The 27537-nt window shown below is 43.3% G+C and overlaps 1 protein-coding gene and 1 long non-coding RNA gene across 2 annotated transcripts in view; one reads left to right on the top strand and one right to left on the bottom strand.

The window, feature by feature from the left end:
• The window catches only part of LOC138195149 (uncharacterized), a 7778-nt gene extending 6401 nt beyond the window's left edge, over window positions 1–1377 (bottom strand). The window contains exon 1 of the long non-coding RNA XR_011177990.1: window positions 1066–1377. This is a non-coding gene — a long non-coding RNA (uncharacterized lncRNA). The remainder of the gene's footprint in view (window positions 1–1065) is intronic.
• On the top strand, window positions 616–27537 carry ppp3r1a (protein phosphatase 3, regulatory subunit B, alpha a). Its single transcript, XM_069144257.1, has 6 exons — window positions 616–886; window positions 12560–12599; window positions 24373–24549; window positions 25273–25332; window positions 25646–25830; window positions 27400–27537. Exons 1-6 carry the CDS (start codon window positions 884–886, stop codon window positions 27445–27447), a joined length of 513 nt encoding a protein of 170 aa, XP_069000358.1. The 5' UTR covers window positions 616–883; the 3' UTR covers window positions 27448–27537.

Raw genomic sequence — 27537 nt, 5'->3', positions numbered from 1 at the left:
AAACATATTTGTGTTTTTTAAAAATAATTTCCTCTTCCAGTAATCATCTGAAGACCACACAGATTTATCTGCTGCCCCTGGATATTAAACGGTAACATCCAGTAAACATATATATATCAGTCAAAGGGACAAAACCAGTACTTTTACTTTATTACTTTAATAAACCACATTTTGATGCTAATATTTCCCTTCAATCGTTGTTTTTTTTTTTGCATGCAGGACTTTTATTTGTAATGGAGTACTGGAGTATTGCCGTGTTGGTCAATTAACCTTAAGTAGGCAACTTTAGCGGTAGAATACTTTTTAAAGATAAGGGAATTATATGAAATGAAATCCATCTGCTAGTTGTGTTATATGGAGGTTCAGGGTGTCCTGGATTTGGCGTCCAGGACCAAAAGGCCTCCTGCAGTACAGCCATGATGCCAGCGGGGGGTGCACACGCACAAACATTGTTCCCCGAGGTAAGAAAATAAATAAATAAGTCGAACCTGCAGTTCCCGGATGTACAGTACTGCTGCACCTCCCCCCCCCCAACCCCCTCCCCTCCTTCGCCTCTTCTCTCCTCCCCTCCGCCACCGCCTGCTTGTCAAACCGAACCTCCTCCTCCTCCGTTCACTGTCCCCTCCCAGCGGGTCTCCCTCCCTTTGCCACTGCAGTGAAAGCCTCGGCGAAGGAGAGAGAGAGAGACGGCGAAGAGAGCCTGAAGCTGGGTATAAAGCCAGGAACGAGACCTCCGAGAGCACCGCAGACGTATTTTTTTTTTTTTTTTTTTGTATTTCTCGCCACATCCCGGCGGCCTACAGACTCTTTTGCTGCTGTACCTTTTTTTTTTTTTTTTTTTTACCGTTCACACCGCCTGGATTTCATCATCCGACCTGCAAAGATGGTAAGCAGCTCCTATTTTCAACCGCCCGCCGACTGGTAAACACACCAGTGGGCAGGCCCGCGTTTTAATGTGTCGAATAACGTGCGGTTTTGACAGGTTGTTTTTCGGAAAGAGCGTTTCGCTTTGAGTCAACGGTCGACAACGCGGAGCTCTGGGCGAGAAGGAAACGCTTTTCTCACCCACTTTTGGCTCCCCGTCGCGCTCTCCGTGCAATACCCCCAGGGCTGACAGTAGCCTCCAGCCCGTGGCCCAGATATTTCTTATCCCTTCTCGGCGTAGCCTTCGCTCTTATTAGCGACGAGGCTCGTGCAAATTAGTTTTCGTGGCAAAAAAAAATAAATAAATAAAAAAAAAATACACGCTTATTAGGCCTTGGTTGGCGACTAATTATGACACATTTTTTTTTTATACAGCGGGCAGGGAAATGTAACGAGTGCTCACGTTACGTCTTCGCTCTCCCGGTCGCTCTGCGTTAAACGTATTCGTAAAGACGTGTATCTCCGTATGTCGCGTGGCGCCGCGGTGAAAGCGGCAACAGTGTTTTAATCTGAAAGCCGTAAAGCTTTAATGAAGAGGTCGAGGCGACATTTGTATCTATTTACAACGGTTACATGGGAGGCTGCCGTAGCAGGCCACAGGATTCACGCACGCACGCACACACGCACGCACACAAACACGCACACAACAGTGTATATATATACATACATATATATGTGTATGTGTGCGCGCGCATATGTGTATGCATGTATAAGTAGACCTATGTACGTGTACATAAAAGTGTGTGTGTGTGTGTGTGTGTGTGTGTATGTATATAGCATATGTAGTTGGTGCCAAGTATAGCCAATATTAAAAACATCAAATGTTGACTACTGAGAGGATATATTGTTAAAGTAAAGTTTCGGGAACACAAACAGCAATTGCACAAGCAACAAATACAACACGAGCAATAAAAAAAAGACAGACTGCGGTCCGGCGTTGTCTTCGTAACTAAAATGAGGAAGCTGAGGGAAATTGGTGGGTCTTTTTTAGATGGGTTATAAAAATACCAGCAACAACTCAAAACGCTCCATCACTGTTGCTCTCTAAGTGGGTGCTCTGGATGGAGAGCAGTGATTGGTCAAATCTGCTGACTGATCACTGCAAAAGGAGCGGTGGACCTAACTGGACAGAAGCATCCGGGCCTGGATTCAAATTCAAGTTCATGGCTAGTCAAAGCTGACATGACTTTTCGGAAACTAATAGCAAAGGGCGGAGCTAAACTAGGAGCTGCGGGTTCCACGCACTCGATTTGAGCACCCACCACACCCACTCGCCTACAATGCCACGAGACCATAGATTGAACGCACCTCCGTGCATCAATTCATCCAATGTTTTGATCAGTTGTTGATTAATGTCCCAACAGCGCAAACTATTGGCAGTAGCAGCCACGTGTGCACCAGCCGTCTCCTGTTTCGACCGATTTGCTCCTTTTTCTGGACAAGAAAAAGCCAAATTTCATTCCTAGTATCAGTTTGTTTGAGGCAAAACCATAGTTGCTTGATCAGATGATGTGGGAGCTTCATTTACTTTAGGTTTTGCAGATTTTTGGTTAGTCAGACTTGCTACCCAGTAGCAGATTCAAATTTCAGTAAATATTGGCACGAATCAAAGATTTGTCATTATGTTTCAGCTTAAAATGAACAAGAAATGTCAATTAGATTCAGTGTTAACATTGCAGAGTTTGTCCACCATAGAAAAGTGAGTTTGCTTTATTTGTCATCTGTAAAATGTCGAGCTTAGTCACGTTATCATGGTCTCAGTTCTTTGTAACTTTAAGATCTTCATTGTACCTTTTTTTTTTTAATCACTCAAACGTTGATGTAGGTATTGATCTCAAAAATCTATTATTGGCGCAGCTGTAGTGGAAGTACAACAACAGTCGGTTTCGAAAATCTCTTAAATAAGTTGGTATTTACATTGATACTAATTAAAATAGTACTTTGTACTTTCACTTTGCATTGTTTGGATTAATGCCAATACTGGATTTGCTGAGTAAAAAGAGCAGTCCTATGTCTGAGTGAACTAGCTTATTGGAGGAGGCCTCTGGTTGTGTAACTGCTGCAGACAGTAACTATCATGAATGTAATCGTTGTGACCCGAGGTTACTGTTCCTGAGGTTGATTCTGCACATAAAATGCATAAAATGTGCTTCTGTGGATACAAAGAATCACACGCATATCACGCACACTCAAAGACCAAAGGCTAAGAGCATCTTCTGCGCAGGAAACGGCGTTAAAAACAACAACTTCTTTACTTTCTCAGGATGAATACACTAACTGTTACTCTTACTTTGTCACATTTTGCCCTGCAGCGGCCTCAACTCTCTGCCAGGGGGCAGAAACTCAGGGCAAGTGTGCCAATTTATGGCTTGTCAAAATGTATTCTTCTCAGCTTCAAGGGGAAGGTTGGGGGCAGGGACGCACTGTTGCTTAAGCATGTAGTGGAATGATCTGGTGCTAAGGGGACCATATGCTGCCTAGCAATCAAGCGCCACCCACATAAGGATGGAGCTGTGGCTAATGTAAAAGAGATAAAAGCCGTAGCGAACCACCAGCAGAAGAGATGATCAACGCTACGTGATCCACACTGCACTTCCAACCAGCCCACTCAATCTGGATTTATTCTCCTCGCTGGCCGCTTCATCTCTGCAGTCCTTGGCTTGTGCTGGGGCCAGCAGTCGCTGGCACAGGCCGAACTCTAGTAAATATGTAGGGCCTGTATATGTCTGGTATACCAGCCTCTGTGCCCAGCGAATAGAAACGTTTTCAATATCCTTCAAATGGCGTGCTGAGTGTCGCTTGCCTCTGTAATGGCTGGTTGAAACAGGATGTTTAGGGGATATAATGCATAAGAGACTGTTCAATGGTGCTCAAAGGTCAAAGTTTTGTTTTGTTTGTATGCTTACTAGTGTAGGGCAGTAGTGTGTGTGTGTGTGTGTGTGTGTGTGTGTGTATATATATATATATATATACATGCATGCATACATACATACATGACTTGTCGAGAAGCAGCATCTACGGCTGATTGATGGTTCTCGCCTGATTTTTAAATCACATTGGAAGCCTTGAATGCCTCACTTGCATTCAAGGCTCTAAAATGCTTTGCATATAATTAACCTCGAAAAGCAGATTTTGCAGACTATCCGTGGTGGCAATGAAACAAACAATATGTTGATAGTGATTCCCTGCAGCAATCTAATACACCCTGAAGCAATTTACCTGCAGTGGTCCATAGATTCAGACTGTGAATGTAACCTGCTGTTTCTGGCTGAATTCATGCGTTTGTTCAATAGGGAAACCTTTTGGCAAACCCCAACGCCTACCATAAAGGAACTGACAAATATTCTCCCATTTCCAGTAAAAGTAATGACATTTTAGTAAAAAAAAAAAAAAAAAGAAGTCATATTTGAAAATGATTAAATTTTTTACAAATTTGACTGATTTTGGCATGTTGTAATTGACTGGCATTGGTGCTTTTTGTGGAGGCTGCTGTTCCAACACGTTGACGTCTGCAAGTGCTACCACCTGCATGAACCCCTGCTGTGCTCATTTATGTCAAAATATTTGTGCTGAAATTAGCTAGTTGAAGGTATCCGGTAACAAATCTTGAGTAGATTTGTTATATATATATATATAAATATATATATATAATTGTAAATTTTATCTCAAAGTTTTTGACCCTTTTTAACAAAACATATAATATGAAACTCCTGATGGGGTTTTCCTGTATTGTGTTTTGTGCCATTTGACAAACAAAATCATTAATTAATATACGAACAAAATGCACAATAAATTAATTAGAAAAAAATGACCTGTGCGTTATGCTGTCATTGCTGTGCTGTCTGCTGGGACCTCCTTATGTCACTACATTACTCTACTTTAGTCTCTCCAAAGTTCCCATTTTGGAGAATAGTCCAGTGTGGAGTTGTTGGGTAGCGATGACAAGTGAATGTTCTCGTGCTCTCAGCACTTGGCAGACGTAGTAAAGCTTGTTCACCACTAGGTTAATTCATAAGAAGATTTAGGCATTGTTAGTTTACACAGCCTTCAAAACCCTTTGTAGACTAGCCCAAGCCAGGGATAGAAACGGCTGAGAGGATTAGCCCTGCTGGAGTTCCTTCAGGCAGCTCGGGTTTTGGTAATTATTTTCATATTTGCACTTGACTCCTAAATCTGGTACAGATCCTCGACACATCCACAGAAACACACACGCACACACACGCACACACACACACACGCACACACACACACACACACACACACACGCACGCACGCAGGAAGCGAGCATATTCATATAAATGCAAACACGCCTACACTGGCAATATTGCAAAACAAGATTAAAAAAAAAAAGGTGAGGGATGATTCTTTGAGGAACAGAAGGGGAGTAACTCGATGTCTGCACGGTCGGTGCAGTTCATTTTGATTTCTTGACTATGTAACCGCGTAGTATTTTTTTTTTTCTTTTAATGATATTGCACAGTCAGCTGGTTATTGGCCAGTGTTTTGCCTGCTGCACAAAGTTGGGCTGAAAAACGGAGGGGTACGATCTATTTAAAGACCAGTCTGAAAGCACAGCTCAGCTCTTACACTCTGCCGTGGCTCCGGAGGGTTGAGTATGTTTATCATGAAGCTCGGGCTATATGGTAAGCTTGATACTAACAGACACATCCGTGTGGAGGAGGGGAGTCTTGTGATCCCTGAACTCACCAAGCAAGCGAAGCAGGGAGACAACGCGCCACAAATAAACCTACTCGGAAATAATGTCAGTAAGTTGCATTGTTGTTGTAAAATAAATAAAAAAATAAAAAAACATTTTAAATTGACTTCCCATGTGCACACACATATAAACCGTTTTGTTGCTTTTTAGATGTCCTTCTAGTTTATGATGGGCAGTGATTCTGTCTCACAAGTTCCCAGAGTGCTTGAAGATAATTTTATCCAACCAACCTTTTTGTCGGTTAGCTGAATTCCCTGCATGAATATATCGGTCTGGCGCCGCTCTGTTGTAGATGGTTTGCAGTCGTTGCATCCTAACAGGCATAGACGTCGGGTTGATTAACCAATCAGCAGTGACCATCACATACCGTATGACACCGTGGCACCGCCGCAATTGTTGGAACTCCTCCAATGTCCTCCCGCGTCGCCTCCCCCACCGGTCGCCGATTGATCCGACCTTCGGGGCGTCTGAGCGGACCTTAATGCGAGCAAAGTTTCCAGACTATAATCACAGCGAAGGCTGAAGCTGTGAGCGGTAGGTGGGCGGCACCAGGCCGCAGCGCTGTACCTGAAGTACTCAATTTACAATCGTCGAAAAAAAGAAGAGAGCCGAGTAGCAAACACAGATTACAGAAGCCTGAAACCGATATTGTTTATTTTTGCGAAAAACAAAAGGAACGATAATTGATGTCAAAGTGGTTTATCAAGTTTTTGTCAATTGACTAATCACGTAGTGGTGTCGGCGCTCGGGTACATCATTTCTGTAGTGTCCTGCTGTTATCGCATTGACATTTATCAGCCAGCGAGTGTAACAAGTGTTGACTTGAAATGCGATCACAAACTCCCGCTGCTGTGATTTCAGTCTCACTTTGTACACAGGTTGGCCAACTGAGAACATAATTACACGACGGGCTCATCGCGCCGTCGGCTGAAAGCACCAGCGACTGTGAGAAGGTGAATGAGGTGTTTTGCCTGAAGGGGTCTTTTTTAATGTGCTTTCTTTTTCAAGTTTGGCAAGTGTTGTTTTGGAGAGACACTAGCTTACATACAATTATCATTTTAAAGGAATGCCCAAATATTATGCATGTCATTGGTTATCAGCAGGTGCCAATAAAATATCAGCATTGGCCCAAAATGATCATTTAGCCAATTAAATGCTTGATACTTGATGAAATGGGTGTGGCTATTGTCAGGATTGTCTCGGGGAGCATCTTCCAGGTGTATTTAAGTAGAATGAATCTTACACTTTTAAAATGTGTAAAAAAAAAAAAGACGAGATGATTTACATGACCGAACTTAAAGTAGTTTTCTTATTTTGCCCAGCGAATGTGTTTTACATTTTAAAAAGCACAGTATTTTGTGTCTGCCAATGGGCAATCATGATATGCATGATAATACGATAATACCACTCCTGGAGAGACTTGATTTGGTGGAAAAATAATATATGCACATATCGGTATGGGCATCCACAATCCATCAAAGAGTTTCGGAAATATCCTAAAAAAAAAACAATCCAGCATCAATTCATCCCCTTCATCTTACATGAAATCATCTATTCAGCAGATTTTCTATTGAGCACACAGTTACTGTAATGATCAAGAATGATTAACGTACATATTTGTCTGTCTCTTACTAGTACATGGAGACATCGGTGTTATAGTACATATATTTATGACTACTACAAGGAAAAAAAGGATCTTGAAATAAGTGTGCATAATAAGACCACGAATAAACACACGCTCGCTCAGGCCTGATGCAGATTTTTGAGGCTGACACTGATGTTTTTTTCCCTCGAGATGGAATCAACGTAGGGAATATGAATCGGTCCAGTGTGTCTCTCAGTCCATCCTTTGTGGTGTTATGCATAATATCTCGGGCACCACAGATGGGATTAAGGGAGGGATGTATGCGTCCGCTCTCTTCTTGGATTTTCTACGCTATGCTAATTTGCCGAGCGCAGACACTGCAGTGTTTATGAATTTTTAGTATTTATGCAAGTCACCGCTCCATTCCCGCATGTTCTAGATTGCATTGACTGCACTGCAAGGGCAGCAGCGTGTATTATGGAGCAGTGGATCATTTCGAGCGTATATCATTACTTGATATCGATAATTATCCAGAAAAGGGAGTGAGCGAAGTGTGCGAATGTGCAGTGGCCTAAACGTTGGAGAAGCAGGCCGTTAATCAAAAGTGTGCTTGTTCGATCAACACGTTTTGACAGGGGAGTGAAGGAGCAGCGACTCCTGCTTCTGCTGTGCCTTTGACTAAACAGCTGAACCCCCCCCCTCCGCCCCCCAAACTGCACACAAGGCATCCTGCAGATGTATGAGAGGTGAAAAGGTTTTCATTCTCTTAAAAGGCGAAACCTCCATTATGTCAGTTGTGATTGTACAACTTATTCTAGTGGAGTCGCGAGTGGGCGCGGCCAAACGGCTCGAGAGCACCCCCTACAGAGATGCCCCGGCGGCCACATTTGCCTAAATTCACGAAATCCGGTGGACACGTGTATCACACCTAGACGCACAAAAAAGTTACATTGCACCGTTACGTCAACTCGACAGGAAGTCCACCATTTTGAATTTAGTCGCCATTTTGGGCGATTCTGACACGTTGTACTTTGTCAAACTCCTCCTAGGGACTTTGTCGGACCGACATGAATTTAGGTTCTATGGATCGATAACATGTTTGGGATTAAATCTTCTTAAAATAATTCGTTTTCGTCGATGCGTGTGCCCGTAAAAGGCGGCCATTTTGAGCGTCTCGCCATGAAACTACGAGTTGCTTTAAATCTTATGTACATGGACCGACCTTCTCCAAACATCACAGGTATGATAACAGCCCCGCCCTGAAGACCCCTGTTTGGTAATATTCGCTCCTAGTCATGTGGTGCGCGGGAGTGCGAGGGCCCGTACATCACTGCTTGCAGTTTTAATTGTGATTTGAATTTGCTTATTTGAGCGTGAGATAAAAAAATATTCTTATGTCCTGCCAAACCCTTTGAAAAGAGAAGCCCTCCCTGGTCTGCAGCCCCGTGCACTGCTCCCCAGTCTTTCATGTTATGACTGGGTTCTGCACGTCTATTATTAGCCGGGTTTTTGGGTCGGCCGTAGCCTCGCTACTGAACCAGCCACGATGCCAGACTCTTCATAATGCAAAACGTGTTTTGTGTGCTAAGGCCTAATTGATTCTGAATGAAGCATGCATTATTGATGAGCCAGCATGAGACTTTCTCTTTCAGCTTCTATTCCTCTCCGTGTAGGCAAGATGCCTTTTCACTGTACGCATCTCCCTTTCTTTTTCGATATTGTTACGATCCTTCCTGGTTTGCGCTGTTTGTATCTAAAGAGGCAGATCAACAAGAGCTGCATGAGGTCATTTATCACAGAAGACATGACAAAGCGTTGCTCCTGACCACACGTTGGCCACTGAAGTGCCCGAAGGCAGGCCTTAGTTGGTAAACCTGTAATCCTCAAAACTAAATCTGCTCTACTTTAAGTCTATTTACCTCCAGAGACCCTACAGTGAACACTTCGCTGAGAGTGAATGTTGTGAAAGGTGTACAGACCTAACATTGTGTTTGGGTAATTTTTTTGAACAAGTCTGGTGTTTAGCATTTGGTTTGCCTTAGAGAAAAATGCAAATATCAGTGTTGCATCAAAGCCTCCCCAAAAGTCCTAATTTGCATAAATATGTTATCTATTCATCGCTTTTGGTGCATTTGGCTTTAGAAAGGCTGCAACTTCCCAGATGGGTGTAATAACAGTTGTGTTGTTTATTTGAAGACATGGGAATCCTGGATAAATACATTTAGTATTCAGCTCATTCTTTGTCTTTCATAGTTATTACTGATTGGAACTAATTTATTTAAGATTTATATGACTCCTTGGATGATTAGCGTACGTTGAATTTCACCAACACTGACATTTGTCCTTCAGAGTGCGTTCTGATTTGTCAATTAAAAGAACCATAAGGCCATTTCTAATATCTGATGCTGTCCATTTGTGGTGAAAAGTGCAGATATGAGAATTTAGAAGTAAAGCCGAACAAAATTTCTCCGTCAATTGTCTCTTGCTTCTTTTCCCGCAAGTTGCTATTGACCCTGAATGAACAGCAACTGAAGGTAACAACTGATCAAGTCCAGACTGAAGGAAGTCTCATATAGCCGAGTGGGGGAGGACTGACACCCTGTCCTTGAACATTCAATCTGAAATCCTCAGGAAGTGTTGTAGCCAGTCTCTGAATCTCCGCATAGCTGACCGAGCTCTGTGTAGGGAAGCAAACAAAGGGACTTCTCCCTACGGGGATCAATAAAGTATCACATTGTCACTATTACTGAGCTACACAGGCAACGGGACACCCAACCCCTGTAACGGTGGAGTCATGCGCTATGCGCATTGAGCTACACTGGAATTCAATCCCTTAAACTGGCAGTGCCCACCAACTGTCAACTTGTCCCAGAGAGGAAAACCATGTATATGTCGACCTCTGACCGCCGCACCGGCGGCTGACTAAGCTCTCCTGATAGGGTGTCAAATGATAAGGCGCTCTCCTGGCTAATCCTGTGTCACCTTTTTCTCCTCGCTGCTCTCAAAATACCACGAAGTCTGTGAGGTCAGTCCGCTGTTACACGGCAGCACAACGATAAGCCGGTAGATGACATAACTCCCACTAGCTATTTCTAACCAGTGTGTCACAAGGTCATCGTTTTTGTGGTCTTAAACACATTGAAGAAGTTTCTATTTGAGCTTTTTGCATAAGAATTTGACATAAATGGCTATCAGTTCGACTTCCTTCATGAACAACTGCAGTCATGAGCTGGCATCTTAAACCCCCTTTATGCTGTCCAATCTCTGGACTTAGCTACTCGAAGCTTAAACCCAGACTGTTTGCCAACCATCGTCTCTACTTTGGCATTCCTCGATGGAGCTGCAGGACAATTCCGGTCGATTGCTCGCTGGCCCAGAGCACCGCGCTCTCTCAGCTGTAGGATCTCCATCCCATCACCCCCACCTCTCTGCAACAGGGAGTCCCCATTGGCTCCCATGTGAGTGTTCGGCCTCACTCTGCCAGCAATCACAGTCGGGCTCGGTGGACACACTGCAGTGTTGGATGAGATGGGATGCGGATGTGACCGTCGAACATGAGCCAATACCACACACTCTGCCATGCAGTGTCTCTGGATGGCAGAGTGAATTTAAAGAGCTGCGAGGATTTGATGCAGTTCATGAAGCGTGACTTGTACAAAAAAACAAACTCAAAGCATTTTACTTAAACATTGTTTAGAAAAATCCACAGAAACTGGTTTAAATGACTTGTATTTTTCAAAGGGCAATCTACAATGAACTCCTCATTCTTACATATTTCAACCAGATATCTGTAAATATTAGTGTAGGATTTTTTTTTTTATTACATTAAAATAATTTTAACTAGTTAGCTAATAATTTCTTTATTGTTTTGTGTTATTGCTTTTTATTCAAATTTATTTTTGAATTTTTGCCACATTTATTTACCGATTAAAAAAAACTTTAATCGGCTTTTTGTCTGTTTAATTTAAATTTTGCACATTCAAAAAAGCCAAATATAAACAAGTTTTGCCAGAGCACATTGTATTGCAATAACGTGGTCATATTGTAGTAGAGTAAGTCATAGCTGCAATAATTAAAGTGTCATATGGACTAAAATAAGCGAAACATTTAAGCAAATCTTTTGTTCTTTTAAACACACAGTAATGCACAAAAGGAAAGACTATCTCATTTGTATGGGCCGTCCTGGCGCTGCCTTACATGAAGGGCATGTTAGCACGTGAGCTATCTGAGGAATTCACATCCACACTCCCTGGAGCGTGTTTTGCCTTTTTAAAAGCAGGAAAGACGTGTGAATGTTTTATCAAAAACAACCTCAACAGCCGAGTCACGCATTAAGACTTTGAAGTGGTCTGTTTCAGTGATGCCAACATCTCCGTACATGCCCAACACGCCAGCAAAGACGGCTACAAGACGATGACTTTGTGCATGAATGCACAGTAATACATTCCAACATCAGTACATAAAGTACTCAACATATCAGTTTGAGCTCCAATCTGTCTTTTGTATTGATCAGTAGAGTCTGTCAGTCTAAAGCCATTCATTTCTTTTCTTTCTTTTTTTTTTCTGTCCATTGGCAAAACATGTTGTAAAACTCTGGGACAGTTTCAGTTGTGCTTCTTTGTATCCGGAGATTTTGTAATATCGTCAGCCCATTTCTACAAACATTACCACCCGTTATTATTATTTTTGAATACACAATCATATCTGAATGCACTATTGTCTGCATTAGTATTGTCATTGAGAAAATGTGTGGTATGAAAAGAGCCCTTTTGTCTGTTGTCTGTCCTCATGTGCGCCATTGTTTGTTTGACAAACGAGGAAGGAAACACCTTTTGAGCTCTGTAGAAATTTATCTAAAAATGTAATCGGTATCAAGGTTTTACGAGTTTTGTGTTTCTTACTTTTAAGTAGTAAAACTAGAGTGACAATTTAGTTCATATCATCGGAGTAAAATCCACTTTCCTGAAAATATTTGTGGCGCCGTTTGTGGGTCGTCATCCTCGTAAAATCGACACGCTGTTTACAGAATGCGTTTTTACCTTTCACATAACGACGTGCGCTGAAATGCAACAAGAGCAGTACTTCAGAAAGTGTCAGGATTGAATTGATGCTATCGGCAGTTTCCGAACGCACGTAAACATTTCCAGTGATGCCGAGCCGGAGTCGAGGGGGATTTCTGACACTGCTCGCTTATCTTAAATCCATTTAACAGATGGATTTGGTCTCTGGTGAAACCCCAAATGTTTTACACATTCAGTAATTTCAAGTTGTTCCTGCTGTGATGTCTGCAGTTCCAACTTGAACTGAAATGTCTGCCTCTCTTCTCTCTTTAGGGAAATGAAGCCAGTTACCCCCTGGAGATGTGCTCACATTGTAAGTATTTTGAATTTGTTTGATCTTGTTGTACAGAGCTCGATTTGATTCCAAAAAATGAAATCTTTTCTGTATTTCTATTTGGTATATTTCATTGTTTTGTTTTTTTCTGGGTTTCCCCTGAACAGTCATTTAGCAGGCTAGTAAGTCCTGATGCGTTTTGTTTTCTCCTCAATTTCGTTCAAAGATGACGACCTATATAACAGACGTTAAAATACACAAGTGTTGCTTTATTTATCTGCATGTTAATGGATTATATAATTTCCTCCATTTATTTTAATCTATAAGCATTCTCTTAATTCCCAGATAATGTACTACTATGTTACAATATGCAGCAACAAAAACAAAATTATGCACTTATTAAAAAGATGTTCTCAATAACAGCTACTTCTAACAATACATTATCTATAACAATATTATTATTAATGGCAAAAAACAAAAACAAAAATCAGGTTAGTTTTAACTGCATTTTACGATTGAATTTTTACATACGAGTGATGTTTTTTTGAAATTGTGAAGTTGTCAAAGCTCTTATATTCACGGTTATGTTTGCAAGATGTCTGCCTAGTAGACATCTTTGAGCTACTGAGCTCTTAGGAAGAGGAGAAGGAAGAAGAAGAGGAAGAAGAAGAAGAAAAGGAAGAAGAAGAGGAAGAAGAAGAGGAGGAGGAGGAGAGCTGAGCATATGACTCACATTTCTTCTTTGTTGGCCTCCTTCACCTTCCCTCCCTGATGATACATCAACACAATATCGCCGCCTCATGTTGTCGAGGAGTCCTCAGAGATGCAGATTTCTCAGCAGCTCTCCTCGGTGTACGCGGCACGTTTCACACTGAAAAAGTGTCCGCCGCCGCCGCCAGGGCATAATGAGCACCGAGACCGGGACTGGTCCCTTTTTGGTGCCACTGTTTAAACATTTTTTTTAAAAAAAAGGTCTTGAAAGGAGCAGAGGAACAGTGAAATATCTGTATTCTCCGCCACGTTAGGGCTGATTCTGGGCTTTAATCTTGCAGCGGGTGAAGTGAGACGGAGACGTGCAGGACGTACAACAGTTCTGAAAGAATTAGAATTTACACCAGAGTCATAACTAATGTTTTTCCTCTGCAATCTTCAGGGAAATTTCAGGGAAATGTTATGAGCGAAATCTTCAGGATTAGCCTCAAAAATAGTCGTATTTCTGCTTCAACTGTCGAGTCCCATAACACACGAACACATTCAGAGCGACACACCTTGCTGGAGAGAACTGTGGGCACGCTGTGGCTTGTCCATATTTAGACTGTACTACCGTAACATCATGGGGGACAGGACCATGGCCTTCCAGGCATCGCTTCCCCGGGATTGTGCCAGCCGGGTTTGGGCGATGCGTGACCTTGAACTGAACCCATGTCGGACCTCTGCTTTCAGTCTGGGATATTTACAGCTTCTCTCTGTTTGTCTTTCTCTCTCTCTTTAGCTGCCTCACCCTGTTCACCACTGTGTGTTTGTCTTTCTCTTTTTTTTAGTTTTCATGCTGTTTTGAGTGAAACCCAGGTTATTTTCTGTAGCTACAATTTACAAATGTCCCCTAAACACATCAAACGCCAGCTATTACAACATGCCACAAATTACAGATGTTCCCTAAATGCCTCACATGTGAGCTATAGCTACAGACTTCAGTTTTACAGCCGGAGGGCTGGACACGCTAAACCTTCCAGTGCTGTGATTGGTTGTTTCACTATCAGTCAGCTGGTCCCTCACCTTAATCCTAACCCCTCCCACAACATAACAACCAATCACAGGCAGAGTCTTCCTCCCACTGATCAAATCTAGCAACGACCTGTACAGGTGTCCCCGAAACGCCTCACTTGCAAGCTATTGCAAAATACCACAATTTACAGATGTTCCACAAATACCTCGCATGCAGACAATATGCCAACGTTGAACTGATTGATTTTTATCTCGAGCAAGTAGAGAAACAATCCACACACGCACACACACGCTGAAATTTACTCATTCTAAAAACGAGCAAAAGTTCTGTTTTATATTGGAAATGTATTCATATAGATGTAATCCAGGTATTGAAATTTGGTACCGAATGACAAGGAATGTTTTTTTTTTTTTAAATCGTATTGATATGAAATCTTTGAAGCAATTCAGTTGGTGCCATAAAAGTAAGAAAGTTTGGTACCCACTTCCGATTAGCAAGAATTTCCTTCTGGATTAATAAAACTTTATTTCATAAACCGCAAGAATTTCTCCACTATCAGGGCGGATTTTTCTCAGTTAGGGAAAATAACTGCTACCATGCTTGCTTCTATCAAACACTCTCTTTTCGCCTCTGTATTTCTCCTGTAGTTTCTCTTTCTCAGATCCCCTCTTCCCTCCCCCCCTCCCTCCCCATCTCGGCCTTTCTTTGGCCGTCTCCCTCACCCTCCACCGACAAAGCAGCTGTTCGGCTCATCAAGCGCTCGGACAGACAGGCACTGGCTGCGAAGAAATTCGCTCCGGCCTGTCGGTCACGGAAATTCTCCCCGCTGCACCTCCCTGCCGTCTGTGAGACATGAACCGGCAAACCTTAATGCCCACTCACCTGTACCCGCCACCTGCCGCTTCTCAATTATGTTCATGTCCATTAACATGAACATGAGGAAGTTTGTCTCGCGGATTATGAAATAAAGTCGTTTTTCTATGGTGCGGGGATGAATCCACCCCGTCAGTGCAGCGTCTCACTTCTGGCTGGCTTAAGCGAGCTTAGATCAGGCAAACATTTAATGGCCTACTTGTAACGGCGTGCTTAATTAAGACACAAAAACCACACACACACACACACACACACACACACACACACACACACATCCTTTTGCAGTACACACTCTGCTAAAGTGCACGCATGCGCCCACTCAGTTCCGCCACTCTCTTCACCACACACGCACGCGCACACACACACACACACACACACACACACACACACACACACACACACACACACACACACACACACACACACACAAAACCACAACCACACACAACCCCCTCAACGCATCATGCTCTCAGGGAAACGCAGCAGCGAGCCTGAAACCATCGTGGGTCTGTCTGCAGCCACCCAAAATAAACGGTGGGCGGCTTGCTGGAGTTCCTTGTTGCTAGGGGTTTCCCTGAGGGCGGGAGCCAGTGCCTCGTGTCGGGGGGGAAGGGGGGGGTTTCTGATGACAGCACGGCTATAAATACATGCCATCGATGCGCTGCCCTGCCTCATCCTCAGTTTGGTTCATGCCGGCGAGCTGTACATTATCAGACCAGCCAAAGCCATCGGCCTGATGCAGGCAGTGCTGGAGCTCTCCTGTGTAGTACAAACTCTCTGCTGTGTAGCCTCCTCTTACCAGTGGGCTCACTGAGATAATACTTGATGGACTGTGAGTGGCAAGGTGTGATTTAAATTTTTTTTAATTTTTTTTTTTGTCCTAGAAACGGCCTGATTTTAGAATCTACAGGTAAACCAGGATCTGTTCCGGTCTCACCTGATGAAGGCGCCTTAATCTGGCTCCTCTGTTTAAAATTTGACCACTCAGCAGTATCAGAGTTAATTGTAGGATGTGGTCAAATGTAAAGACTTGTGCGTTAATGCATGACTTGTGTATGGGCATAAACGTGTGGGTCATTTAAGGTGTATTTCTTTAGCTATTGTGGAAAAACAGAACTAAACCAGCGGATCGATAGGCTTTTAATACGGGTAACTAATAAGAGACCGATTTTTTTACCAAGAAGGAGTAAATTAAAGCAGCAGAGGCCGAGACATCCTGAAACAAAGTGTAGAAAATGTGACGCTGCACGTCTTCAACTCCCCCCCCCCCCCCCCCCATCTCCTGTTTGTCATCCACTCCTTGTGTTAAATACTTTTATGACCTCATCAGAATTATTTACCGAGACTTCAGAAAACTCCCCCAGAGACACGCTGAGCAGGGCTCCTCATTACTAGTAAACTAAACGTCACCTGATTTTTTTTTTTTTTTTTTTTTTTTTTTTTTCCTCCAGTGATGATAATTTGTTGGTTTTATTTTGTCCTCTTTTTATCTGACTGCAGCAGGCCGCTGTCTTCCAACATGTTCCCTGGATACTACACCGTCATTGGCTCAGCCTGACACCGCTGTGCTAATTGGCACAGTGTCTTGTGTCAAACTCGTGTAATTACTGAGCTGTGCATGTTACCATCTCATGTTTACTCACCCTCTGGCCTTATCCTGTCTGCTCGCAGAGCTACATACAGCGAGGACTCTGTGCCGTCACTTTCAGCAACACGCCAGCTGAAATATTTGCTCTGTGCATCGGCGCCGCTTCGGCTTTTCTCTGTTCGGGTCGGCCCCGTTAATGGAGTCACATGTCTCCGGTAATGTGCCGGGTGAAGCATTCGTAGGGCTGAGCATGCTTAAGAGGACACATTCATTAATGACATTTAGGGAACATTGTGTTTTATAATTTAAAAAAAATAAAATAAATAAATAAACAGGGAGGAGAAGCCAGTTGCACTGAGCAGATTTTCTATTCACACAGCTGATCTGCGGTTTTAATGGTTAGGTGGAGCTCGCTGACTGATCTGGTTGCAGGTTAAGCAGAAACATTTGGGTTGTTGATTTGCACCAATATAAAAAAAAAAAATACTGCTGTTGATATGTTGGGGTTGATCGCAACAACACCACAATTAGTGCAGGAGGCCGTGCAACACAAGCGACGTGCTGCAGACTAGACTGAGGCCCATTTGGCCAGATGTCACAGTATTTTTATATATTTTTGTAGTTAATTGATGCTTATGTGTGAGTGTTAGCCTCCTGTGTGCACTCAAAGGCTGATGACATCTACATATGCATGTTTTCATGCATACACCTCATGAGCAATGTTGCAGTGTTCCCCCTTTCTTCATGTGGATGTGTGTGTGTGTGTGGTTGGTTGGGGGGGGCTACTTTGTGGGGGCTAACGGGTTTCAGTTGCCTAGTAACACAGTTAAGGGTGCATACAGCGTATCTGAAAGTGCGTGTGTGTGTTGTGCTCAGCGGTGGAGTATATGAGATTATCATAATCATCTCACAGTTACAGTGGGTCTCCCTCTGAGCTGCTCATTACCATAGCAGTGTGAGGAGCCTCTGTGAATACGCAGAGCTCAGAAAACCCTTTCGGTCATATATAGAACGTTTATTTGAATAGTTTCTCATAAAGTCTTCCATTAACTTAAAAATCATATCACGACTCTTTCCTTTTCTCCTTCTTTAAAAGTGTAAAAATGCTGAATCATCTTGCATTTGAAGGCATCTCGTATGTAAAAAAAATCTACCCCACACACAATCAAATTTATTCTTATTATAAATATAATTCTATTTCTGTTATATATTTTAGATTCTTTCCATGTAAATACTTCCATGTATGCAATTTAATAACTGCAGTACCTGCATCTACATCTGGATTGGACAAACACGCACATATGTCTTTTTACCCTTTTTTTTTTTTTTAATCTTTTATATTGTGTTTGTATTTTTATATTTCATCTATATTTGATATTCCCCTTGTGGCGCACCGACTTGGTCTGTTTTTCTCAATTTGGCCTGTACAATGACAATAAATAATTCTGATACTGATCCTGGTGATCTAGCCACCTCCTCCTCCTCCATCATATAGAACCTGCAGCTCTGCCATAACTTCCTCCGCCCTCTTAACCAGCATCATGGGACAGAGTTTGAGCATTTGAGCGTCAGTTCGCAACATCGGCCAGATCAGCGCAGTCTGTCTCTGCTGCCTGAGGCGCAAACGTTTAGGCCGCCTGAAAAAAACCTGCCCATCTCCTCCTCCTCTTCCTCCTCCTCCTCCGTAAGCAGAGGTCACGGAGGAGGTCAGCGATCGGCTACATCAGGGTCCATTTTGCAAGTTTTTTTTATTCCCCTGTCAAATCCAATCACTCGGCAAGATCCTGTTTTTCTTTTTGTAGAAACGTGGAGGATGTGCCAAACCTGGCAGGAAACACGCACACTTAATAAACACATCATGTTATTGCAGTCACTTTCTCCGCAGCAGTAATTTCCCCCTCTCCTCCGAGTTTGGATGTACAGGTGTTGTTGTGATTGGAAAAAAAACAAGAACATCTCACCACCGTCATCATCATCATCATCATCATCATCATCATCATCGTCTCATCTTTCCTCCCTGGCTCTCGTATATACCAGCACTTTCCCATCAAGTGTCGTCAATTCCGGAACACAGCTGTCCTCCAAATACAATTTGTTCCAGGTTTTTTTTCTTTTTCTTTTTTCTTTGGGATTCAGTTTTGTTGTTCTTGTCAGCAAACCGTGGCTCATTTGTTGCTCATTTTGTTGGACAGTTTTGGGCACACGTCATTGCACCACATTTGGAGATTTTGGCTGCCGTAAAAGAGGAGGGCAGTCGGCGCCTGTAGAGCTAAACGACGGAGGAATCGGAGCTCGCTTTGCTGCGCTCGTTGGAAGGAGTTTGCGTAAGAGCGTTAGATAGGGACGGTTGAATCAAGAGAACGCCCTTCATCTATTGGCCACTAAAACAAGCCGTGATGCAATTCTGGAATTTCTACCACTTGACCATAACGGTTTTCAACGGGATAAGTCGGTTAAACTCGCTGCTGTCGTACGTGTCCCGTATCCGGCGTCTTAATCCGGACTTTTATTTGGCCCAGCTGGGTGCCGTGTGCGTCCGTGACGCCGGCAGACGTGGGACTCGTTGGTTTGAGACTCGGAAGGAGACTCCGACTGCGAGAAGGTTGTTGTCCTTGGTAGCGTGAATAATACATGCGCCTCGTCGGTCGGCAGCTCCTGACAGCAGGAAGGGTTCTGGGCACAGTGTTGAAATGTTCCCCGCTCAGTGGCTGCACTAAAGTTTTTTTTGTTGTTCTTTTTTTTTTTTACATGTTGTAAATGTCACGGCAGTTTTTCATCTGTACTCCAGTTTATCCTACTGACCCGACTGCGTAGCACCAAAAAAAAGACACTTTAAACTGTGACGGGGAGATGCTTCTGCTGCTCTCGGTGGACAGTTCTACCTTCGGCCCTGACGAATACCACGAGGGTGTAATCGTTTGCAAGGCTGCTAATGATCATGATCAGTTTTTTTTTATTTTTTTTAAATTGATTAGCTTCCTCATTAATTGTTTTGTTTCTAAAATGTCCAGAAATACTGGAAAATGCTCATCACGTCTTCTCGGAAGGAGAAATCTCGCAGTCAAAAGTGTTACGTTTTATTATTAAGCTACAAAAAGAGGAAAATATTTACATTTGAGAAGCAGAAACCTGGCAAATTCTTTAGATTTGAAAAAAAAAAAAAAAAAAAAAAAAGGCTAATTAATTGATTATTGCTAATAGTTTCAGCTCTTAATAGTTGGCATGGTTGGCCGGAGAGAGAATGATATCTATAGCACAGATACGTTTTTCTTTTTATGTCCCACTACCATGTGGGAAATGATGTCATCACGCTGGTGTGTCTCTACACGTTTTCAAATTATACATAGTATAAAACTCGCATACTTTCATACCGGCACCTTTTTTCTCTTTTTTTTTTTTTTCAAATGAACAACCTTATTAAGGAAGAATGCTGCATACTAATAATGTTAATAATGTAAATTTTATTTTTCTCTTCATTTTATGCCAATATTAAAGTATAAATATAATCATAGTTTGATAATACACGTATAACTCATGAAGAAGAAGAAGAGTAGAGATTGGCATTGAACAATGGAACATATAATTAAAATTATATTCCAGTTTGCCTTAGGCTTTGTCAACAAAACTTGCACAGGAAAGATAATTCATGAATAATTCAATATGCAAAGCCTATTACTGAAATATACAAAGAAATTACTGACAATGACGAGTACCGTTGATAAAAAAACAAAAAACAAAAACACATTACTATGGTGGAGGTGCTTCTCTACTCGTGTGCCACTAAACCACAGCAGACGAAGAGGCCAAAACAAGACGACATCGTTAGATGAGCGGCAGTCAACCCTGAAATGGTGGAAAACGATGTGGAAATATGACATTTCCGTCAGTTGCATCCAGCTGTTTTTATATAGATGAACGAATTCTCACGATTATGAAAAATGATTACAGCTGGCTCAAATCATCACAATGAGGCGATTTATTTAATGAGTGTGACGGGCCTAACTGATGGGTTCTCTCTACACGTGAAGCTTAACCTCGTTACTCTTTTTCCAATTTCCACCTTTTCAACCACACGGAGCCTCAAGCGGTTCAATTTCAACTCTCCATACTGAAGTACCCGAAATATCCCCCCCCCCCCCCAAAAAAAAAAAAAAAAAAAAAAAAAAAAAAGAGGCCGGACAGCTCTCGCACTTAGACCCCGAAAAACACCCTCCTCCCTCCAGCCGTGCGACAGGCTATGGCTTTGATTTCCCAAACTGAACCCAGCGTGGTGATTATCTGTAGCATTAATACTCCCTTTGCGCTGTCTGAACCGTTATGAGCCAAGCTGGTGTCATCTGCTGCGAACAGGAAACAGGAGGCTGCTGATAAGGAAGTGTTTTGTGTCACAGGATAGCCGTGTGCTCGGCTCTGATAACTAATGCCTATTGGACACAAGACACCCTGCCGTATATATCAGATTCTTTATGTGCGTGCGCGCGTGTGTGTGTGGATTTATCTTGTCGGGAACATAAAAACAAAGCAAACCAGCGACGTCTCCTTAGAAATAAATTACTTCATATGTACAAATATCATGGAAATCATATACAGAGTAACACATTGGTTTTTTTTTCTTCTACTGATCCGTTTGCTGCCGACGAACGAGGGCAACGTGGTGGTTATTATTCCACACGCTGAAGCTTTTACATCGCAAATTCAATTTAGCGGATGCTTGTGCAGTTTTACCAGCGTCTGACGTTAATGCGAAGATATACCAGAGCGTCGTACAGAAAGGAAAAAGCAGGATGCTGGAAGCCAGTACGAGTCTTTATTTTATGTTTTGCTGAGAAATTACGGCGACGATGAATCCATGATTTAAGATTGCCGCCCATTAATTCGGTCAACCAACGATTCAATCTGCTTTCTTTTAAATTTGTATTGTAACGTGGTAAACTTGCCAACCAATTCGGCACTTAACTTGAAATTGTATTTGGTGGGAATTTCACGGCGATAATCTGAATGCGAAGTCAGGCTCAAAGCAGTTGTACCGAGTTCTTAATTAATTGTAGGCGGGTTGTTGTTTTTTTTGGATGCAGTGTCATCTCCCGTTCCCTTTCGAATGCTCTTGCATCGAGACGGATTCCTATTTCTGCACAAGGCAGGGTTCGCCAAGGAGGACAAAGGAGCGCTTGTCTGCAGAGGAAACGGATCTGCATCCAATGTGCACACTGAGCAGATTGATTTACCCGCTAATGATCTTTTGCATGTTTGTGTGCTGCTGCATGTCCCTTTAGTTTGTGTGTGTTTAACTAGCAGAGCGTATGCGCTCTTCGCCTAATAGGCACATGTTAACATCTCGATGATGTGCTCTTACAATAACAGCAAAATACCGCGCCGCTGATTTAAAACCAGGTTTTTCTTTGTCAATAACGCAATCGTTCCCTGCTGTCTAAAAAAAACAAAACAAAAAAGAAAAGGGGGGGGGGAAGCAAGTGCACCAACAATGCGTCTGACCACGCCTGGTTTTAAAGCCAACACGCCCACGGGTGCTCCGATGATCAAAAGTGCAGTTTGCTATTTACACAACATTGGCGCAACTGAATTGTTGCCCGGCGCTTTTGTGCCGAGTTTAAGAAGGAACCCCTTAATCTCCGTTCTCCACCGCCGACCCGAAGTTCAAGCATTAACTGCACAAAAATATTGTTACCCTTTGTTTTAGTGCTCGAGATGAACTTCAGTGATTTTTTTTTTTTTATTTTTTTTTTTTTATCGCACCTACGAGCCAATAAAATTCACTTTGTTCTCAGGCGACACACGGAAAGAACAAAGAAGCGCTAACCGTCCAGGAGTGACGTCACAACCGCTTTATGTGCCAGGGACCATAAATGTATGAGGAATGTTCCATCCATCCATTATCTACGCCTACTTTATCTACAGGGAGAACACGGAAAACTCCCCACAGAAAGGCCCCGGTACCAGCGAGGTTCCAACCCAGAACCACGACTGGGCCGGCCAAAACAGGACGTATCCCTACGTATAGATTCGTTGTTCGCCGGACTTCAGGAGACTGTGCAGGTTCTATTCAACCCAACACGAGAGGCCGCCGCCGTCCAACCCCAACTTTCTCCTCCTCGATCTGTCCTTTCTCGCACTCTCGCATTCCTCCCCTGCTCCTCCTCCTCCTCCTCCTCCACCTCCTCCACCACACTCTTCATTAGTCATCGAGCTGATGTAGCGCAGCATGTTCGAGCGTTGAAACACCAAAACACAACCCACGCCCGGCTCTCTCCTTCTCTCTCTCTCTCTCTCCCTCTATCATGTCATCAGGAGCGCAGCGATGGGATACCTTCCTGTCGCTTTTCCTGAATTTGCCACCTGTGAAGGAACTCGTGATTGTTCGCCAGCTGTGTTGACACGAGTAGATAAAAGAAAGGAAGAAGCCCGCAAAAAAAAAAAAAACAACTCCAACTTGACCTGCGTGTAATTACCAGCAGGAGGCTGAAGGGGAAGTTTACTGAACAGCTCACTATCTAATGGAACTTTTAAGATTCTTTTCCCACTCTTGGGAGTCTGTACGTTTAGAGTTCAAATCATTGATCAACTGTTCAGTCTTATCTTTGCCTGTTATTTTCCTTAAACAGACTTGAGGTCAGATCTGAACTGGAATGAACTGAATTCTCAGCTTCATAAATTTGTCACAGCTCTCCGTTGTCAGGATTAATATATATATATATATATATATATATATATATATATATAATAATACTATATATAGCCCACATCACGTCGGACCCCAGATTAAAGCAGGTGAAGTAGTATTAGTAGTTTGTGGTTGGCCGTCGTGATCACGTGACTGTGTGTGAATGAGCTTATATAGTAATTAACAACTGGCTGTGTTATTGCTTCTGGATTACTCCTTTGCTATCGCTCAGTGTGCCGGGATCGGGAGTGTCAGGCTATTTCTGATGGCAGGGGGGGAACAAAAGAGCCAAACCCAGACTGATAAAAAAAAAAAAAAAGCAGCAGTAGACAACAAGGGCTGTAAGTTTGCAACAGTTCTGTATTTATCTCTGTATTATTTCTTGTAAATCCTCCTCCTGTTGCCACCTCTCTCTTCCTCCATTTCTCACCAGCTCTCGTTTCTCTCTTTCTGATTTTGAAGTTCTCGGCAGCGTCGTCGGAGCAGTTCGTTCCGTGATTTCAATTTAGTAGTTTGAGCTGCTTCTTCTTCTTCTTTTTTTTTTTTTCATAGTTGCACCAATTTGAAGTCTTTCCGGAGGAGAGCGGAATGAAACGTCCTGTGGTTACTGTGGGTTTGTGGCTCGCAGCAGTTCGCTCGGTCCTGTGCAGGCCGGATCTCCGGGTTATGTTGCAGCGAGCGAGCAGTGCATTATTAATGGTCACTTTTAACTTTACTTTTCCCCTCATGTCCTAGTATAGAGTTATGGAGGGCGGGGGGGGGGGGGGGGGGGGGGGGGGTCTGTCGGGGCACCCTGCAACACACCCTGCACACTTCACTGCTTTCACTCTCACAATTTGAAAGATTTAGGAGACGGAGAAGAACATCAGCTGGAATGTCTACGGAGACGATGTCTCATGCGACTCTTGTCCCTCTCTCTCTCTTGTCTTCTTCCCTCTTTGTCCAGTCGATGCCGATGAGATTAAGAGGCTAGGGAAGAGGTTTAAGAAACTCGACCTAGATAACTCCGGCTCGCTCAGCGTGGAGGAGTTCATGTCTCTTCCGGAGCTGCAACAGAACCCGCTGGTGCAGAGGGTCATCGACATATTCGACACGGACGGGAACGGAGAGGTGGACTTTAAAGGTACGAGATGAACCCCCGCCGGGCCGCTACCGGACGTTGCCGCTTTTATTCTGGCCCCTGATAAGAGCGTGAAACATTAATTATGGTGGCGCTACGAGCTGACTTCTACACCGGTATTGGGAGCTCTCAAAAATCCTTTTGCCGTAAGTTCAGTGCGGCGATCGCGAGTCGTCTCAAGATTTTTCTTCAACTCGTGATTTTTAAATTCAGCCGTACATTAAGCGGAGTACAGCCCTGAAACAGAAACGGCTGTCAGCGTAGATATAACCTTACATTATTTGGGCAATAATAAGTTGAAGTGTTGATCTAATACTTACAACCCTGCAGCCAGCAGGAATGACCTTCTACACGAGGTACAATAGGAGTGCTTAAAAAAAAATGGAAATCAGGAAAAGGAAATGAAGGAATCCAACATGAATAGCCAGAACTTCATAGTATTGGAAGTAAATTAAAAAATATTAACTTCAGAAAGTTAAATTAAAACCTGAAAAATGTGGTCTGAGCTGGGTTTTGACACGGTTCACGACATTTAAGAATAGGTTTTTTTTTTTTTATCTTCCCGTCGGTCTGGTGATGCGTTTTCACCTCAAACATATTCTTCTACTTTGTTATATGTGGGAATAATCCCCAAAGACGCACAGAAGACATGAGCTAATATCAAGATGTCGTACTGAAGGAAACGCTGAACAAACGGCACTGATCGTCCTTTCTCTCCTCTCGCAGAGTTTATCGAGGGAGTCTCGCAGTTCAGCGTGAAGGGCGACAAAGAACAGAAGCTCCGGTGTAAGTAAAAATGACTTCTTCACTAAAAACCACGCAGCCATGACTAGTTCAAGGTCACTTACCCCACCCCCCCCCTGATTTGAGTGGAGCCAGTGCGACTTACTGTTTTTGCTTTACGTACGAGTTTACCTTTTGTCGAGAGGGACGGAGTTGAGTTCAACTTTCTGACGTCACCGTCTCCAAAGATTTCTGCGCCGTGTGGTGGGAGACCATCAGAGATTCATCTCATCAAAGATCTGTACACAAGAGGTTGCTGTGTAACTCCCATTTACACTCACGGTCTCACCCCCTCCCTCGCTCCTCCCTCCTCCAGTCGCCTTCAGGATCTACGACATGGACAAGGACGGCTACATCTCCAACGGCGAGCTCTTCCAGGTGCTGAAGATGATGGTGGGCAACAACCTGAAGGACACGCAGCTCCAGCAGATCGTGGACAAGACCATCATCAACGCGGACAAGGACGGCGATGGCAGGATATCCTTCGAAGAGTTCTGTGCAGTGAGTCGAAGCCCTTCCTCCCGGGGTATTTTTTTTTTTGAGGGGAGGAGGGGAGGGGGGGGGGGGGATGACATTTCTGCTGACGCGGCCCGTTGGCAAATGTCAAAGAGGCATAAAAAAAAAAAAAAAAAAAAAACGACTGTTTTTTTTTTTTGTTTTGCCGGGGCTCGACAGCATCGGGTTTCAGTTTCACACTTCCTGTTGAAATGTGGCGTCGGGGGCTGTGAACGCGGCCCGGAGGAGGATCCGTGTCACGCACAGATCCCGAGAGACTTATCTGATTTGTAAAGGCGCCGCCCAGAGTTGAGAGCCAAGATTTTTTTTTTTTTGCTATTTTATTTTATTTTTTTTCACCGTGGCCTTGTTATGCTGATAGAAAACACACAGTTTTAATGATCTAATTTGAGATGGAAGAGGCGAATAAAGTTCTTTCAAGACGAGCAGGAGTCGTCGTCGTCGTGGCGTCGTGCAGGAATTCTCCGGAGCCTCGAACTAAAACGGCGCTCGTCCTTCTGGGAGTGTATTTCCAGGGTGGAGAATATTAGATCCTGGGTTTTTTTTTAACAAGGCTGCTCAAACGCTCCCAACATTTAAGGAACAGACGCCGGAGCGAGCGTTCAGCGTCCCCCCCCCTGTAACAGTCCTGCTTCCAGAACTGTCGAGTGCCAGAAACCGAGCAACAAAGAGCGTTTTTAAAAATAACACGACGGATCCAAATATAGATTTTTGTCAGAAGGTCGGTAGTAGTAAAATAAAATAAAAAAAAGGATGGAGCATTTCGGCGCTGCCAGGTTCTTCCTGTAGTAGATGCTGGCTCGCCCCAGTTGAACGTATAACGCGGCGGTTCTCAACTGGTCAAACTTTTTTTTTTTCTGAGTCATCAAAGCGCAAATCTGAATTTTAAAGCCGTTGAAACGTATTTCAAAGTAAAATAATGCAGTAAAAATAAGACCGTAACGCCATCATGTAGTGCTAAATACACTTAAGTAAAGAACAAAAGTGCAACATGGGCTAAAAAAAAACAACCCAAAAAACCAATGAAATAAAAAGACAGCTGTGTCATGAATTGCAGGTATTTATGCTTTTCAACCAAGTTTAAAGTGTTGACGCTCCTCAGGTTTCACAAATGCACCGACCTGTATTAAAATACGAGAAGACTAATGATCAAACGAGAGCTTACTGTCGATACTGTTGGTTTTGGTCGTCACTGTCGCGGCGACACCGAAAACAAAACAGCAAACGGATACATTTGTCCTTCAAAATAAAAGCACAGCATCGGGAATTCTGTCTACTTCAAAATAAAAGTTTGACTTTTTTTTTTTTTTTTTTCTCTCTCTCTTCTCGCCAAACCCGTTGAGAATTAACGAGCTTATGGAACCGAGCCACCAGTAACAGAATTACTAATTAATAAGGATTGTCTTTATGGACGAGCCTGTTCTCACCAGTAGGCGACCAAAACATCTGTTATATTTACCTCCACCGCCTGAAACGGCGCTGAATTGACGAGTTTTGTTTCTGTTTTTTTCCCCTCCCTCTCCCTCCCTCCCTCCCTCCCTCTCGCTCTTCCAGGTGGTCGGCGGCCTCGATATACACAAAAAGATGGTGGTGGACGTGTGAGCGCTCTGCGCTTGCTCAACCCCCCCTTTTTGTCCTCAACACTCGCTTTCTCCACCATCTCTGAAGATCTGCTCAAGACATCCGGCAAAA

The sequence above is a fragment of the Embiotoca jacksoni genome, unplaced genomic scaffold (assembly GCF_022577435.1).
Source record: "Embiotoca jacksoni isolate LCO1_2020_lvr unplaced genomic scaffold, fEmbJac1.0.p SCAF_12, whole genome shotgun sequence".
Lineage (NCBI taxonomy): Eukaryota > Metazoa > Chordata > Actinopteri > Embiotocidae > Embiotoca > Embiotoca jacksoni.
The sequence above is the reverse complement of the archived record's forward strand: the minus strand, read 5'-3'. Positions and strand labels throughout refer to the sequence as shown.